Source organism: Sinocyclocheilus anshuiensis, unplaced genomic scaffold (genome assembly GCF_001515605.1).
Source record: "Sinocyclocheilus anshuiensis isolate Anshui unplaced genomic scaffold, SAMN03320099.WGS_v1.1 scaffold976, whole genome shotgun sequence".
In the NCBI taxonomy this organism is placed as follows: Eukaryota; Metazoa; Chordata; class Actinopteri; order Cypriniformes; family Cyprinidae; genus Sinocyclocheilus; species Sinocyclocheilus anshuiensis.
In genome coordinates, this window is record NW_015552538.1 from 1056143 (window position 1) to 1074702 (window position 18560).

Here is an 18560-nt window from a genome sequence, read left to right on the forward strand (position 1 = left end):
AAAATGAATGCTACACAAACGGATTAGGATATACACAAGTAATTGAATCGGGTGACTTATATGGATGAATCGCTAATTAGATATCCAATTTGTTGTGCATTTATTCATATTTCATACTGCAGACGTTGCTTTGTAGGACACAAAGGTGAATAACTAATTTGAATATCCTTCACTTTACATACATTACACTGTCTGGTATCTGCTATGCAAAAAAATTAAAAAATCAGATGCACTCGTTTGCTGTACCATCACTCCAGCATTGCAGCATATTAAGAAAATTTGAACATCTCGGACTAATTATTAATTTAGTCTTCTCTTGCCACAGATACTCTACTCATATTATTAAATATGCAAATGATGCACTGAAAAGTTGGCTATGTTGCTATGGATTCAGAATCTTTTGTGGGAGTTTTGTAAGTTTGTTTTAAATGAATCACAAATTGCATTCATTACGCCCTATTAAATAGTAGCAGTAGAGGAACAATTGATGGCATTTATCTCATAAAACATATTCTCACTGTGTGCTTTCAACTCTAAATGACATAGACTTTCATCTGCTCTTTTTGGCAGCATTGAAATGTTTGAATATGTTTTCCTTGTGCCTCTCACTCCTAATTTATTTGTTTTCTTGTTCTTAGTCTTTGTACCCTTGACAACGGCCCTGGAACATTCCAGTCGTGCATTATGCCCAGAGACTGCGAGACCTCTGATTGGTCCGTTTGGAGTCCGTGTTCAAAGACATGTAGGGCATCGGATATGTCACCTGGTTTTCGAGTCAGGACTCGAAGCATAACGCAGACTCCTATTGGACTAGGCAAAGAATGTGCCGCTCTTGAAGAAAAGGAAGCCTGCAACATCATCGGAGACTTGCTTCCAAACTGCCCTAGGTTTGTATTCTAGCCTCCCAATAATAATTAATTTCCTACTGTACGTGAAAGTGTAAAAAATGTACTAAATGATTTTTCAAGTATTTATTTACTGAACCCCTGTTGCATCCGAGCATAGCAAAGATTAGAAGAAGCTAATTAATGAGATTAAGTTTTTGATCAATAGCAGCAGACTGTTATTTCTTTAAAACCGCTGCTTTATGCATCATAACACTTTGCTTAGTTAATGCATTTTCATTAGTAGATGGTTTCCTACCGGAAAACAGGAAGCTAAGCCTATTATTATCTTTCAGTGGCAGCTCACTGTGTCCATTTATCCATTGCAACTTTTGAGAGGAACCCAGCACGATATAATGAGACTATAGGGCCAAAACAAACAACTTTTGTTCTCCAGGTATGTGTGGAAGAGCACAGATTGGGGGGACTGTCAAGTGGCCCCTCTTCTCAGCCAGCAGGACAGACGGCTTAACAATGTAAGCGTTCTCTGCGGTGGAGGGATTCAGACCAGGCAGCTGTACTGCGTCCAGGTCCCAGACAACTCCACCCCTCATCACAGAAAAGAGGGTAAGGATCAGTGTCTAAACGACAGTAAGCTACAGTGGTGTGGCTAAGCGAATTCTGTGCATCTTTTCAGGTGCAGATGTGTTGATTTTCAAAGGCTATTTCATTTTGGTTTAAGAAATCCTGATCAAAAAGTCTTTTGGTTAGCCATTTGCGTTGGCTGTGTGTAACCATGCCTGTTTCTAAGATTAGAGGCAGTTAAAGGGAGTCACCTTGCTCTGAAATTAATTTCGAGGAGCTGCACTAGCCAGTGAAAGCAGCATATGGATGGATTCGAGGCATGCTGAGCTGAGAAAGGCATACAGATGAAGATGACTCCTTTCAATCAATGTTGTTTGGGGATATAGATCAATGAAAATCAACAGTGGTGTTTGCTTTCCACCTGACCCAGAGGACTCTCACACTAATGTTAACAGAGCACAGGCAAAGTAAGAGACTTTTAAGAGGTTTGCGGCTAAACTTTTGAACACTTGTTTGACAAAAGTCACATTGAGAATCAATGCAATTCAAAGTCAGTGCAAAATCGTTTTACTTTCTTACTGCATGTTCCTGGTTTTATTGGGAACTATTCATCCAGTACACTTTATTCTTGAACAAAAACAAATTGTATTAACTTTCCTGTCCTCTGAAACAACTTTACTTGTCCACTGATGTCTCTTAGACCATGCAGGCTATTGGATAACATTAATCAACAGCCAAATAGGCATTTATGGATTGTTTTAAAGGGGTCATATGATGCTGCTAAAAAGAACATTATTTTGTGTATTTGGTGTTTGGGAATGTGTTTATGTGGTTTAAAGTTAAAAAAACACATTATTTTCCACATACTGTACATTATTGTTTCTCCTCTATGCCCCGCCTTCTGAAACGCGTCGATTTTTACAAAGCTCATCGGTCTGAAAATTATGCAAATCTTCCCAGATCGTGACGTAGGTATGTGGGGGCGTGTTAGAACGAGCCGTTTTAGGTAGGCGTGGTTAACTCTTAACTTTTATAAAGAATATCTCTTTGGTTTTGAGACTTTAGTGTTTGCAACTTTACAGATCTTCTTTATGCACCAAGAGCTTGTAACACTCCAAAGAGAAAGGAAAAATTGAAATCGCATCATATGACCCCTTTAACAAATTCATATTAAGCCTGGCTTCATTCTGGTATGTAACACTCTCATTTCACACTCGAACAAATTTCTGATGGATAAAATTATGTCTCACCCAGTTTTCGCCTTGAATATCTTGAATATCTATTTTCTGAATGCATATTATTGATCTTATTGTAGACAATTTATCCATGCATGTTCCATTTTTTTTTACTTTGTAATGTTTATTCAGAATGTCATAATTTGTTCTTCCTGTGAAATGACAGACGTATGTCAGATTTCTCCAATCATTTAGTCCATTTAAGTCACTTTCTTACAATCAGCTGGAAGCTCGCATTCAGATCTGCCATCCAATCAACAACCGTTGGGATAAAACCAAGTCCCTTCCCTATATTTTTTTCTTATTCGATAATCTGTTTCATGTACTTTAAGCTAAATGCTTGCATTGGTATACATAGGCTTTGAAATTAATTTTATTCTGTGTGGGAGTTGGTGCTCAGCAGGAAAGATCAGAAAATTATACTTATTAAGCTGAATTATATTTTGCCAAGAACAGTTCTAACTAAATTTGCCCAACATATGGATTCTTTCTCTTTATACCTCTATAGTGTCTAGGCCAGTAAGTGGGCGTCTGTGTACAGGAGATTTGCCTTCTGCGGTGCAGCCCTGCTCCATACCATGCCCACAGCTGTGCCTGCTCTCATCCTGGTCCTCCTGGGGGGCCTGTCTCCACGACAACTGCATGGAAACACATGGACGAAAAGGTGGGCCAACATGGGAATGAAATGTCATCAATGGAGAAAAAAAAAAAACATTCTGCCCCTTTTATTAATAGAAGCTATAAAATCCACTTTAAATATGCATTTAAAATTGATGATTGGTACACCTCTCCACTGAGCTGAACCCGGAGGTAACAGAGTATCTAAAACTGACACCACTTCTGGTGAGAGGTGATAACATCTGTCACTGAAACGAGCTGCCAGAGTACTGCCCTATAATGAGAGAATTTAGCAGAGGGTAGACTGATGTCACACAAATCAGTGATACATAAGTGGTGCTTTCATTCAGAAATTACTCATGGGAAGAATTGTAAGAATAATCCCAGCTTTAAAACAGTGATGCACTTTCATCATTCACCTGCTTTACTGAAACAAGATGAATATTCTTGACTAGAGTAAAAAATACTCAAAATGTAAAAATAATGTGATATAATGTGATGCAATAATTTTACTTAGTGGCAGTAAAGACATTTATAATGGTACAAGGCTTCTATTCATCATATAGTCATTCATCATATAATCCTGAAAAAAAAGTATCTCAGTTTCCACAAAAAAAATATATAACATTGATAAAAAATCTTGAGCACCAAATCGACATAGAATGATTTCTGAAGGATCATGTGACACTGAAGATTGAAAGAATAAATTACAAATAAATGAATAAATGACATTTTAAAATATATTGCATCAGAAAGTTATCAATTATAAATATATTTCACTGTGTGTGTGTGTGTGTGTGTGTGTGTGTGTGTGTGTGAGAGAAATAATCAAATATTGTATTTATTTATTTTTTTTACATTTTTTTGGTATTAAATTATTTAATTATTAAATAATAAATAGAAGTTAGAGTGAGCTACAAAATGTAAAAAGAATTTGATGAGTTCATACTGAAATCTCTAACTTTGGATTGCACACTTGCAGATATTTTGGCAAATCAGTTTGAGACATTAAGATTTCTTCTGAAACTCTTGAGACATATCAGAGGTCACTTTTTTCCTTGCAAGAAACCCATCTGAGAAGGATTTGCTTTTCATGTAAACTGAGTGCTGTCTAGAAGATTTTGTGATGTGTTGTCCCAGTGGGACTGTCTGATAGTTAGGGTGCCTAGATTCTCTTTTATTCGTTGCTTAGACTGCACCTTGTTAGACAAGAGTCTGTTTACTGTTTTCAAGCCCTTCACCTCACTGCTGTTTCAGAGTATCATTTGATCTTTTGATATTGGATGAACAATGCAGAGCCTAGAGCTTTCATACATAGAAAAATGAACTTCTTTCCTACACATACAAGCAGATTTCATCAGAGGAGCCTCGTGGATTTGTTTTTTAGTTGTTTTATTAACATTTCTAGTGCATTACAAATCTACAATTGCCCACAGTCATTTTTTATCCTCTTTCTGTCATCTTGGGTGAATGTAAGCGTGTGTGGAGGAATGAATTGAACACCGGCTTGGTAATGATTGTAAGTGGCAAATTCTATCCAGCATTAATGTGAGTAGGGAGCATTGAAGTGGGACTGATAAGGTTCTGAAGTATTGGAAGTGAAACGCTGCCTGCAGCCCACCAGTCTTTTCCATGAATAAATCCGATAGCTCCCGTGAACCTTTCAATTATTAATATCCGCTGGGATGTGTCTCCACCAAATTGTTTTTCACAGTTTGGAGGAGGGCATTGGCCATCCAGGCATTCCTTTTGGTCCAGAAACAGGGCTGTTTGTGTGTGAACTGTGTCTGCATGCATGTTCTCCATGGGAGTATGTCCTCCACAATGCTGCTCAGGTATAGTTTCAGAATGATGTGTAGTTGTAATTTGTTCTTTTATTGTCCTGGGGTTGAGCTGTTGTCATCTACAAAAGAGGAATGCTGCTTTTGGCACTCAGAGATGCAGGAAGTTGTTTCTTACACCTTCAGTCTGTCATGTTGTGTCTTCAATGAACAAAACATGCATTTTAGTGCATGGGCTGAAGTATATATTGAAATATATATATATTGTGTGTGTGTATAAAATGGAATATTTTGTATTTTTATAATGGATTTTTTTTATATATTTAATACAGGAAATATATTTTGAGGCATTTTTTATTTCTCACTTTATTTTAGAGCTGTTCTCTTTCCAGTATATGACACCCTCCTGAGATGACAGTAAAGGTTATGTAGTGTCTGTATAACAAATGTGAAGGCTTTGTGGATGATGGATAGCTTGAAAATAATTTTGAACAAATTAATTTCATTAGCACAATAAGTCCCTGTAAAAATACAACCAATTCCCCCAGAAGTGGGGAGGGTTTTAACAATATCACTCTTTATACATGACATTAATAGCACATTTTTAATATGCTTTAATTTGTAGCAGACACATATGGGAATATTATATCAATGTTTAAAATGCAAAAAAAAAAAAAACCTGAGCTACAGATTTTGGAACCAAAATATGTTACAACACTCCTACAGGACTGTTTCTATTGGCCTATTATCTGTGGAAACAAATGTTTAGTGGTTTAGAAAAGTTATAAAACGGATACATATTCACTGACCCCAGAGAGAAGTGGCCATGTTTTTGCAGAAAATGTGATTGTTGTGAATACGTATGTAGAATATAGAGACGTTTTATGGAATTATCTTTTTATGAATCCTGAAACAGAGCAAATGTCTACAGAATATATGTCTGTTCTTAGATATAGGGTGTTATTCATGTATTCTCAATTATTTTGTGATAAGTGAAGCAAACTGGTAATACCCCAAAGTTTGAATTATATATGTAATACATTCAGATATCTCATCACACAATACACTCATGTCTCATAGAGTTTACCATTCTTTGTGTCAAAGCGATGTTGAGAGCTGTGGGGTGTTTTGATTATTTCAAAGGCTTGGCTGACACTATGATTTTCCCAGGAGTGCCGAGTCAAGCCCCCTGCAGGGGTGTGAGATGAACAAAATCTCACTACTGACATGCACATAGTCAAGGAGCAAAGATATGAGGAGTTAGTATCTACTCATCACAGACCGTAAACAGGATCAGATGGTATCCAGACAGCTAGCATCCCACCCTCATGTTAGTCATCAGATCATCTTGTTTGATAAATTATGCTTGGAGTAATGCCTGATTCATCTTTTTTCCCCGCTTATTCACTGTACTGTAATGCATATTGATGTCAGCCAGAGCTGGCTTTGAAAACGTATGCCAATTTATGAAATATTAATTTAAGGCTGGCCTAAGAATTTAATTTTTTTTTTCACTGAATGACTTGAATTAAAAGACGATGATGATCTTTCTAGCAGCACAATGCATGTATTTTTTTTTTTATGAGAACAAAGTTTTGCCTTCATGTTTAACCAGTACTTTTAGCTGTTAAATGTTCATATTCTAGTGCTATTTTACTTATAACTGGCGTCTCAGTTTGCAGTCATAGCTCATAGCTTTACAAATGAGTAAATGAAAAGAGTGTATTCAGGCAAATTACAGCAGAGCAGGAGTAGGAATTTATTCTGCTAACAAAAGCTGTGACAGAAAGCCTTTTCAACTGAGTTTCTATTACAGGCTTATTTAGCCACCGCTAGAATTTTAGTTCAGAACTCACTGGCCAGAACTGGCACTCATTTCCCTCACAATACCCCTAATCCACCTGTCTCTCGCTCTGTTCCCAGGCTACAGGCAGAGGAGGAGAGAGGTGCTGGAGGAAGGATCAGGAACAGAAAGCTGTGCCCATCTCCTGGAGTCAATGCCCTGTGAGGATCCAATGTGCTTCGTGTGGCAGGTGCAGTCTGAGGGCGCTTGTGTGCCCACCGAAGGGAACTGTGGAAATGGAACCAGGACTCAAACTGTGGCTTGCATCAACTCACAAGGTATACAATCACAATTCTTGTATTTATTGGAATTGCATTATTTGAAAATGTCTGTATGTGTATGTACACTACCGTTCAAAACAAATATTTAAGTGAATGTGAACACGTTTAGTAAGCAGGCCAAGTTGCACACCATGAGGGTAATACACTGGTTTAAGGGTGTTTAATAAAGCATAAGCAACAGTAATAGTGCTGTTTTAGACAGCACCGCTAATAAATTGTCATATCAGAAGGATTCTAATATCCACCCGTAGCAAAAAGATTGCATTATTTTTTACAGAAGTTAGTAATGTGAAAATGTTTAGCTACTGTCTGTTTATTCCATTAGAACTCTGGATGATTTGTATACCTATAAAGCATTCTATTATTGAGAGTGATCTAATAAAGAAAAGGCTTTTAAGAGCAGCCATACACATTGGTTCATGTCATGTCAGTGTCACACTGTTTCATAAGTGCATTACACTAGCTGATATGTGGTTATAGAGCTGTCTGAACGTGTTTCTCTCAGCAGCATGCTTTGGCGATCAGTTAGTCTGAACCATTTTAACCAAGCTTTGTAATTTATGAGAGATGCCATGAAGATAAGGAATCCAGTAACGTGAACTTGATGAAGCCTTAGCGAGACCCTAATAGCCCATCTTTACAACCTGTGAAACTAATTGCAGCTTTTTTGCGTGTTTTATTATTGTGTCATAATAGATTATGGGTGGATATATGAAGGAGGCTGGGAAGAATCCAGTTAAGTTAACTAATTAATGTTCCTGAGGAGAATTGACACACAGGTCTGAAAGGTGCGGGTGTTTGAAACTGGTGTAATTAGAACCAGATATTTTTATCATAATACTTAAAAACACATCAGATGAGTGATGTTAAGTTAACACCAGTGTCAAATACTCTATTTGATTTTCTCCGCACCTCAGTTGATAAGCTAATTGATGCAATTTGACACAGTCAGGTGTTTTGGGGGATGAGAAAGAGTGTCTTATTATTTTTTCATTTGTGAATTCATTATTTCAGACTCGATGACTATAGAGTGCCTCTGTGTTATTATACAAATTTGGTTTGACCTCATTTTCAGAAGAGCAGCTTTCTCATTTGAATACAATGCTGCTATGCGAAATTTAATTACCCAGTATTTATAGGTAAAACAAATTTGTGTAGCAAAAAGCGAGTAATCATAGCTAATGGCATCTTGATTTTGATAATTATGTTGATGAGAAGTCTGGTTAAATTAAGCGTGAAGTGTCTCCTTCACTCTATTGTTTAACCTTTCAGCCCAAACCTAAGAAAGAGACTGACAGAGTGATAAAGGATTTTTGGGCACGTGTTGTTTTCAGTGTAGCTTTCTTGACTTCCTTTTTCCAGAGTTAATTGGGCTCTGAAGGACTAGGCATTTCTTCTGTTTCTGCTTTATTTCCCAAGAATGAGCATATTGATGCATGGATATCGGGGTCTGTTCCACTCTGACCATGAGAAGGGGGCATTTTTCTCAATGCTGATGTTCAGACAGCTCCAGTTTACTGGCCAGTTAAAGCTCATTGCATAGTGATCTATATCCCTCTCTTCTGTATTCAAGGGCAGGATGGAACTCTTTTTACAGTCTGGCAGCACTCTTAAGAGACACCTGTCATGCAGTGCACAGCCTGATTGAAATTCAGCTACAGCCTTGAATGCCTTAGCACATCTCTAGAGTATGTACACTCCGGACTACTGGACTTTTAGCTATGTGCATAAAGTCTGGTCAACACTGCAGATCATTTTGCCCAAGATCTGCCTGTTACACAGACAGGCACCATCTGATTGACATGTCAAGTTCCCAACATTGGTTTGCTTTATTTATGTGATGTTTAGTGGTGTTTATAGATACTGAGAGCAAAATAGAATATGCAGCTGCTCATGGATATCTTCTTTTTTTATATATATATATTTTGGTTTGTTTGTTTTAGGCATAGGCATAATTTCATAGTTTAGTTACATATATGTAGATCCTTTTGAGGGGGGTAATTAAACCGTTGTAAATCGGTGTTTATTCCTTGTTCTGCTTTAGCTTGTGCAGCTCAAGGAGGTCAATCTGTGATGTTGGAAATCAGTCATATTTTTGATTGGAAATATAGTCATATTATAGTTTTCAAAAAAGCATTTTAATGCATTATTTATATCTTACAATGTTATTTTTTTTACATCATTTTCAATAGGTTTAATTATTGTTATGAAAATGTTTTTGTATTCTTGGTATCACTGACAAAATCAAAAAAGCCTTCACTAAAACTTTTTTGGAAGTAATTTCATTGATTAGATTAACACGGACTTGCTGCAAAGTGTCTTAAACAAAATTACGCAATATTTTTTTATTCAAAGACAGAATTCAAGCTTTTTTTGTGCAGCATGTAGTAGCTTGGAGGATTGTAAACAACTTTGTTTCTAATAGAACAAATAAAAACCTATTCACACTGAATAGTAGTGGACTGCTATATCTGGTATTTTGGCATTTTTTAATTATTAGTAATTTTTTCTGTTTGTATGATAAGTGTCAGAAGCAGGACTTTTAAATCATTGGTTTACTAATATTTGTTTAACAGTTCTGCAGAATAAACTATATATAATAAGTTTTTTTTCCTAAGTATTTCCTTATGTATATACACATATATGTCTACACATATATATATATATATATATATATATATATGTAGACATATATATAGACATATATATATATATATAGACATAGATTTGATATATAGATGTATAGAAATATATCAATTTTGAGCAGTGTATGTGCAAGCCTATACAGAAAATTGTGTTCCCCAACATGGGGTTTTCAATTTGACGAATGAACAGCTTGAATTGTCCAGGATGTCGATCTCTTAGATGCACAGCAGCACGGAATGACTCCAGGGAACAAAATAAAGAAGACAGCACTTTTATAATGGCTACTGCGAAGCTTTCTATCAAAGTCAAAGAATCTCCTGTTCAGTGGAATTAAATAATGTTTCTGATCCTGCTGCTGCAGTAACCTCCCTGTGTGAACTTCTCCATATGTCCAGACCCTTAGCTCTCCAGCGGCTAACCCACGCTGTGGGCAGTCTAATAAGGGCTCTTGTCAGTGAGGATCTCTGAATATCAGCTCCAGGTGTATCTGCTTGCCAGTTTCTTTTAAGTGTTCAACTCCGTCGGGCAAACGAGGAGTGGCAGTTTCCATCTCTGGACTCTGTAGCAATTCCGCATTTCCTTAAAGGAATTCAAATAGACTAGCGTACTCCTCCGAGAAACAGAATTTGTTCATTATTTTCACAGCACTTCAGGTTCAGTGTGCAGCCCCCGTGTTCATTTATTCTGATGACAGAAGTTCTATTACACCAGGATGTGAAGTGGAAAAAGTCATAAATAAAGCAATTCCTCTGGCAGCTGCGAATGTTTTACCGCATCCTATTAGAACTGCTTTTATTTATTTTTCACTTTCCTTAACATTTTCATACCTCGAGCTTCGCAGTGCTGAGAGCACGATGGGGTCTGTGTCACTTAGCGGCAGTGTGGTGTGATGCCACATCTGAAGTTCTGCAGCATTAGAGCTTGTGTGTCAGTCAACGCACTTCAGCCGAGGCCTATCTCTAAAGTGACATATTGAAGAAGTCAGTCTTTTAACTTTGTGCCAGCAGCACGTTACTCAAATTCATTGAATCCTGTAGTCGCGGTTGTAATTTTATGCTGGTTTATGACCTCAGCGTTGTAGTTCTCCAGCACTGCCAGAAATTCACAGACCACATGAGAGTGTCAATATAATGTCAGGACCAAGGTCACCTTCTTTCTATGTTTTCTTAAATTTACAGCAGGCTAAAATCGTTGTGACCTGTAGCTAATCAACAGCAGAATCTCAGTGTAATTATAGCTAACGTCAAACCCGACACAGCTTTAATCGATACATATAGGGCTAGATCACCGACTGGTAGATAGATGTGAGAAAATCAATTACAAAATACATTTGAAATGCACAACAAGTTGCTATTATCTCACGTTTTTGTATTTATGTTGCTTTCTAGCCGAGGTCTTAGTATTAATGAAATCTTTCAACCCATCCAAGGTTACTTGTGCTGTCAAAGTTCATATATTAATGCATGCAGCTTATCAAATGTTTAATTTCTTTTTATATATATTTTACATTGTATAATGTTTACACTATAACTGAATGGTGAGTTTAATTTATAAATGGTTAGCTAAATTATTAGTTAATTTTTAAATCAAATAAAGACGTGCCGTTTAACAAAATTTGCATGCTTTGTATGGTGAAAAAAAAGTCAAAAAGTGAAATATCACCTATAAAGTGTGAGGAAAGGAAAGTTATTTTATTATTGAATTATTATAGATTTGCATTTCTGTATTGGGTTGTAATGCTGTATGAGAAATGTAATTTGTTTGTTGTGCAAATTAGACAAGGAAACAGGTTTTCCTTGTCAGGTTTTATCCAGTGTCATCGTTATACCCTACTGTTCAGAAAATTGGGATTGGTACGACTTTTGAAAAGCCCCTTATGCTCGCCAGGGCTGGCTTTATTTGATCAAAAATGCTGTTAACAGTAATGTTGTAAAATGTTACTACGATTTTAAAAAAGTGCTTTCTATTTAAATATAATATGTCATTTATTCCTGTGATGGCAAAGCTGAATTTTCAGCAGTCATTACTCCAGTCTTTAGTTTCACATGATTCCTCCATGCTGATCTTCTGCAAAACAAAAAAAAAAACATTTCTTATTATCAATGTTGAAAACAGTTGTGCTGCTTAATGAAGTGTGGAAATCATGATACATATTTCCAGGATTCTTTAAAAAAAACACAATTTATTTGAAATTGAAATCTTGTTTTAACACTATAAATGCCTTAACTGTCTCTTTTGATTAATTGAATGCATCCTTGCTATAAAAATAATGTTACTGACCCCAAATCTAATATTTAAATTGTAATTTAAATATTGATATATAAGAATTACATATTTCAATTGACAACACACATACTACAGCACAAATGCATCATAATACTGTGGTGTTTTATAGTACTTGGAGCCCCTGGGATTAGATTTTATTCTCTATCTGGCCCATCACACATGCTTCAGTCCAGGGGTCGGGAACCTATGGCTCTGATCTATTACAAAAATTAGACATCGCTAGAGATCAGCAATTCCATTGTTGTAGAGCCTACATAAGCTGATAAAAGGTTTAAAATAATACTCTTTTTTTTTTAACCGGCCAAAGTGCGCATTCAGTTCTATTCGCGAGAGTCACAAGTCAAACCAGTGACGTGTCTATGGTAATGTAGAGCTAATAAACTCAGATTCAAGCAGCTACGTAGCTTGTTTGTGGTAATAGCGAAAAGAAAGATTTTTTGAACAGCAGAAAAAGTGTAAAAGTAGGCTATGTGAAAAAGTGTAAAAGTAGGCTATGTAAAAAAGTGGACTGAAGCAGGACTGAAACATATTTGTTTTATATAAGATGGTGTTTTCCTGTGCCAAGAGCCAGTATGAAACATTTCGCTGGTTACTTTCGCTTTTTCCGCACAGATTTCAGCGCGTGGGACTGTTAGCGTTATTAATAAAGGAACGTGAATGAATGAGACAGTAAAGAGCGGGACATGCTTGATATTAAAAACAGACAGCATTAAAAACTCAAAACCGCGAAACAGAACTCAATCCGCTTCTGACTAGATGTTTTCTGCGCACGAGGCCCGAGTGGAAGATGGACAAGCAGTAGACTTGGTCTTCGGTGCCGTGCCTGAAACGGTCAAAACACGGAGCGTCAAAATGCCTGCACTGGTGGGTATTCACATAAATACGGTCGACATAAGCACCGTGCATTATTCTTCACTCACTCAGTCTCTCTCTCTCTCACACACACACACACACACACACACACACACACAGAGAGAGAGAACACTGAAGAGAATTCATCCCCCTGTAAATCAACCTCACAGTAAAAGCCCTGCACAATTTTTGACGGTTAGTTGCATATTTGTGTATTTTAGTTTCCATGGTCCTAATAAAGTTACTATTATTAAAACGTTATTGAAAAAAAAACATGCATTTTATATCATTTTAGACTATATATATATATATATATATATATAGGCTCTTTTGGAAAAATGCATTAACCAAAAATAAAAAAATTGGCTCTTTGGTCAAAAACGGTTCCCGACCCCTGCTTTAGTCATTTCTGCCGTTCAAATGCTAATAACATTTGCCAGGTAGCCACGTGGGGTGACAGGATGATGTGCTGATCAATGAGAACTGTAATCTATGCAGCAGATTAGAGGTTTGCCGCTGTGTGGTCTGTCCCAATACGGCCATTTATCTCCTCTGAGCGTGGTGTAATCGGGTGTGTTTGATGGATCTCACAACATCTTGCCCTTCTCTACTCAGAGCCGGAGAAAAACATGTGGCACTTCATGGATGAGCACTGAACTTTGTGCTTCTTTCAGAGAAGACCAGTTTAGACATATGCTAGTTTTGTGCTGGTCTCAAACTGCTGAAGCTGTTTGTCATACATGGCCTTTCTGGTAAAACTGGTTAACTAAGGCCCCATTTGGACAGAATTAGTTTTACATGGGGAAAGTGGTGTACTATTTATTAGAGATTTTCTCTGATTTTAATCTTTGTCTGTAATATTTCAGGACTTTTTACAGATTGCACTTTTCTGTGTTGGTAAAGATTATAGCTTCTTATACCTTCTGTAAAACAATTTAAAAAAGTAACCAAAAATAATAGCAGTTGTAATGACATGCTAATAAAAGCCTTTAAATCTGCTCTCAGCAGTCCATGTCCAGCATTTGTATTAAAGTGTATTAAGTAGACAATTGTCAGTGAAAAGACACGTTCATGACTTTTTCTGAGCGATAACACTTGCTGTTCCGAATGGACTTAAGAATGCAAAGCATACAGGGTTTTTTGTCCTGAGTTTTTATTGAAAAGATGGTAGACAGTACAACCTTGACACTTGCAAGAGGGAAAAAAAGTGAAATTAATTTCATATTGTTCTTTAATGCACAGGACATTTGTTACCCATGTAGAGAAAGAAGAAAGGATTCTGATTTCTTTTGGTTTGAAAAATGAGAAAGTAGCCTACATAAGTATTGTAATTTAGTGATTACATGATCTGCGAGCAGAATGATGGTGAAAGTTCAAGTGTTAAAGGGGTCATATGATGCGATTTAAATTTTTCCTTTCTCTTTGGAGTGTTACAAGCTCTTGGTGCATAAAGAAGATCTGTAAAGTTGCAAAGACTAAAGTCTCAAATCAAAAGAGATATTCTTTATAAAAGTTAAGAGTCAGAGAGTTACATTCCCGGATGTGAAGACCCCCCTCTCCCCCCTCTAGTTACGCAGAGGTGTCAAATTTCACGGCTCTGAAATGGCCGCCAAGTTGACAGACTGTAATCTGACCAATTGCAGTTCACAAGCGACCACAGATCTCTATAACATCAGACGCGCTGGCTGTGAGCACTTTTGATATGGAGAGCGCGTCTCTGGAAGAAGCGCGTCTAAAATAATGTTCTTTTTAGCAACATCATATGACCCCTTTAAGGTTTATGTGTGTGTGCGTGTTTGTTCAGACTGTGCTACATGCCTCGGTTTTTAGAACACATTTTCCAGAACAGTAAAAGCAACAAAGACTAAAGACATACATTGTTGTTTTTTGCTTGAAATTCAAGACTAATCATAGACGCTTTTTTTTTTTTTAAAGGAAATTAATACTAAATTCTATTAAGCAATTATGCATTAAAAATATAAAAAATGACAGTTGAGACATTTATAATGTTTAGAATGTCTTTTGTTTCAAATAAATGCAGAAAAAATGATATAAACTCGCAATCGTGAGTTAAAAAGTCAGAATTGCAAGATATAAACTGGAAATTCTGACTTTTTTCTCAGAAATTTCTGATATAAATTCGCAATTGTGAATTATAAAGTCAGAATTGCGAGAGATAAACTCAGAAGTGCGAGATATAAACTTGCAATTCTGACTTTTTTTCTTAGAATTGCATGTTTGTATCTTGCAATTCTGACTTTTTTCTCAGAATTGTGAAATATAAACTCGCAATTGCGAGTTACAAAGTCCAGTTCTGAGAGAAAAAAGGACTGATATTTTCTCAGATAACTGACTTTTCTGATGCATTTCTGACTTTTTTCTCAGAATCGCGAGTTTATATCTTACAATTCTGTTTAAAAAAAAGTAAGAATTGTGAGATAAAAAGTTTTTACCAAATACCTTGGTAAAAGCAATTACCTTTTTTGTTTCTTTTTTATTCAGTGGCGGAAATGGGCTTCCATAGAAAAAGAATCAAAGAAAAAAAATGCATGATGTTTTCCACAGATATATTAAGCAGCACAAATGTTTTTGATAAGAAATTGATGAAACATTGATGATAAGAAATGTTTCTTGAGCAGCAAATCAGCATATTAGAATGATTTCTGAAGGATTATGTGACACTGAAGACTGATGTAATGATGCTGTACCAAAAAAGTACACCTTTTCAAAAGGTACACATTGGTACCTTATTTACCCCAAAAGGGTGCATATAAGTAACTTAAAGATTAAAATTAGCACCTAAAGTTAGTACCTTAATGTAGCATTAATAACTTAACGGTACATATCTGTACCTTTCAAAAAGGTGCCGCCCTAGTGACAGTGCTGTTAAATGCATTTCCCCTTAATTACATGTGTGGCTGCAATATACAAATGCTCCTGGGTGCCATCCTGGGCGATTTTTAAAGGCATGGCTTAGCTGTGTGAAAACATTACAAACATCCAGAGTAAATTGCTTTACAGACATTTCCTAAAACAAATCCCATTCAAATAGGGTTTAAGAAAGTCTTGCAAGTTAAAACACTTGATTGGGGACACCGTCATCCAAACCACAACACATTTCAGCGACCAGCTACAGTACGCTTTTCCTTTCAGCAGGAAACACATTAGTTAAAATAACTAGTTCTTTTTGACCCTTGCAGCATCAGTAAGAGTCATCTGCATCACAGATGTCAACATGTGCCCATGGGCAAGCCACCACTGATGGCTCTTTTAGTGGAGAAGACGGTGCACACAGTTTTACTTTGTATAGCTTCTTGGCTGTCACTTAGTAAATGATGTGTCAGGCCAGTGTTGCGCGGCTCTAAATTATGAGTGTTGCGAGTTAGCTGACATGATTGAGTGCATCGATGCAATTTCACCACGGGTGACCAAAAAACACTGTATCACACTGATGGTTTCTGTGCTCTGACCTTAATTCCATCTCAAAATGGAACGTTCAAGCTTTCAAATAAAAGTTCAACTTAAAATTTCAACTCTGAAAGGGCAATCCACAGCGTATGATAACGCTGGGCAGTCTAGAGGAGCAAGTCAGAAGGGAAACACAATGGCACTTGGACTCGCATGCCATTGTGATGTTATTATATTTTTGAGAGCAAGTTTCCAGCGATAAACACCCATATATTAATAATTCAGGAAGGACCTGGAGCTGAGATCCATTTACAGTTTCCCCACACATGGCAGGTGCTTTCTGCTTTTCAGGCATTCCTTACTCAGCCTGGTCTAATGCAGGGTAGATGCACACCCCACATTTTTCCACGTAACTTTTTATGATACGAGTATGACTGGCAGCTGTGTTTGGGTGGTTGAGCAGAGAAAATTACGGCTGCTCTCTGCTAAATCCGTCTGTACAGAAGAGTGCCTGTTTTATGACTAGTTATTCAGTTTCCTTCATTGTTATGTTAGATGATAATGAGGTTTAGAGCTTCAACTCTATAGTTAATGGCCACCACTTATAGTTTAGTGCATTTGTATGAAGAATGTATGCAGCAAATCAACAAAAGCTTGCAAGAGATTGCAACATTTCATTGAACCATTGTGTTTTTCAGTACAAATATCTAAATATCCATTAATAAGTTTACAGAGAAGCAACATTTTAAATCATAAGTGAATAAACATAAATATATTTATGGTAACACTTTAGTTTAGGGACCAGTTCTCACTTTTAACTAGTTGCTTCTTAGCATGAATATGACTAGCATATTGGCTGTTTATTAGTACTTATAAAACATATAAGTGACCTGCATGAATATGCATATTTCTAATATAAAACATGAAAACATGAAGAAAATTACGAAATCGTGAAGTGATTGTTTAACAGACGGCTTTTTTACATGCTTAGAGCCGTTGCTTATCATTATATTTCCTAATTTGGTTTGGTTTTTTAATTCGGTTTGATCAAGAAGCGGTTTTGGCAGTTTTATGGTATGGCATGAGCCCCCAGTGAAGCATGTGTGGGACACAGATGGGTTTTCATCAGTGTCTTTATTATGTTAGAACGAGGCCGACAGCCGCCCAACTGTTCCAGTGTTGTTTCACGTCGTGGACCTCAGACAGTCTTTAGGCAGTACAAGAGCTGCTCCCGCACTAATATAGAGTTTTGTCAAGTCTTACATTTCTTTCAGGAAATTCATGTTGCTGTCTCCAAGCGTTTGAAGAAGCCTTTAAGAAATGAACCTTCACCACGGAGCTTTGTACTTAAAATAGTTGAACGACTTAACCTTACCTTAAAGGAGTCTTAAGGCAGAATTATGATTGGAAAGATTATAAGTGTCTTTAAATCCATATGAGGCGACAAGCCTGGATAACTCCAGATGGAGTTTGTGCTGCAATTTGAAATGGATCAGAGGAGAGGGTTGGAACTCGTGTGCTATCGGTTTTCTCTCTGACTGTGTGATCAGTCAAAGTGCCAGTTATCAGTGTGTCTGATCAATGCAGGTGACACTAATCTGGTAAATGACCTTCTGCCTGCATGTCAGGGTTGTCAATATCTGGACTGAGGTGAACTAATTCTGATCAATTCTCAAAATCATCTCTTACTGACAGGTGGAGTCTTAGTTCTGGCTTTAAACCCTAAAGCTCTTAATAGTTAAAGAAATGACAGATAGAGAAGATTTCGCTTTTTCCGTATATAAAGTGCATTTACTACTTCTATCATTATTAGAAATCAAATATAGATGTTTTGAGAAGATAGACTTAAGAGTTTATTGTACCACCAATTTAACATACTGTTTCTGTCAGAATTTGTTTCTTTTAAAGCAGTTAAAAACAAACTGTTGCTCATTTAATCTTAATAGGAGTTTTAAAAGCAGTAAAATATGGCACATTTACTTTCAATGGTCAGTGAGAGAGTGTACAACATTATAACATAGACCTCAGAGAAAAGATGTAATTAATGTATGACATGACATTTTTACATTTTACAGATTTTATTTAAATAACAAACATTAACAGGAATACAGAAAGAAGTCGAGTTTTTGTGCTTCAGTTACATATATATATATATATATATATATATATATACACACACACAGTGGCGATAAAAATTACAG

General features: G+C 36.6%; 1 protein-coding gene and 1 long non-coding RNA gene across 2 annotated transcripts in view; both read left to right on the forward strand.

The window, feature by feature from the left end:
* The window catches only part of thsd7ba (thrombospondin, type I, domain containing 7Ba), a 221917-nt gene that overhangs the window by 100182 nt on the left and 103175 nt on the right, over positions 1 to 18560 (forward strand). Inside the window, exons 7-8 of the mRNA XM_016454293.1 lie at positions 3153 to 3308; positions 6967 to 7164. Coding sequence (XP_016309779.1) covers positions 3153 to 3308; positions 6967 to 7164 — 354 coding nt within the window. The remainder of the gene's footprint in view (positions 1 to 3152; positions 3309 to 6966; positions 7165 to 18560) is intronic.
* LOC107663894 (uncharacterized) overlaps positions 11029 to 18560 on the forward strand; it is an 8562-nt gene continuing 1030 nt past the window's right edge. Inside the window, exons 1-3 of the long non-coding RNA XR_001631398.1 lie at positions 11029 to 11040; positions 11495 to 11498; positions 13453 to 13459. This is a non-coding gene — a long non-coding RNA (uncharacterized LOC107663894). The remainder of the gene's footprint in view (positions 11041 to 11494; positions 11499 to 13452; positions 13460 to 18560) is intronic.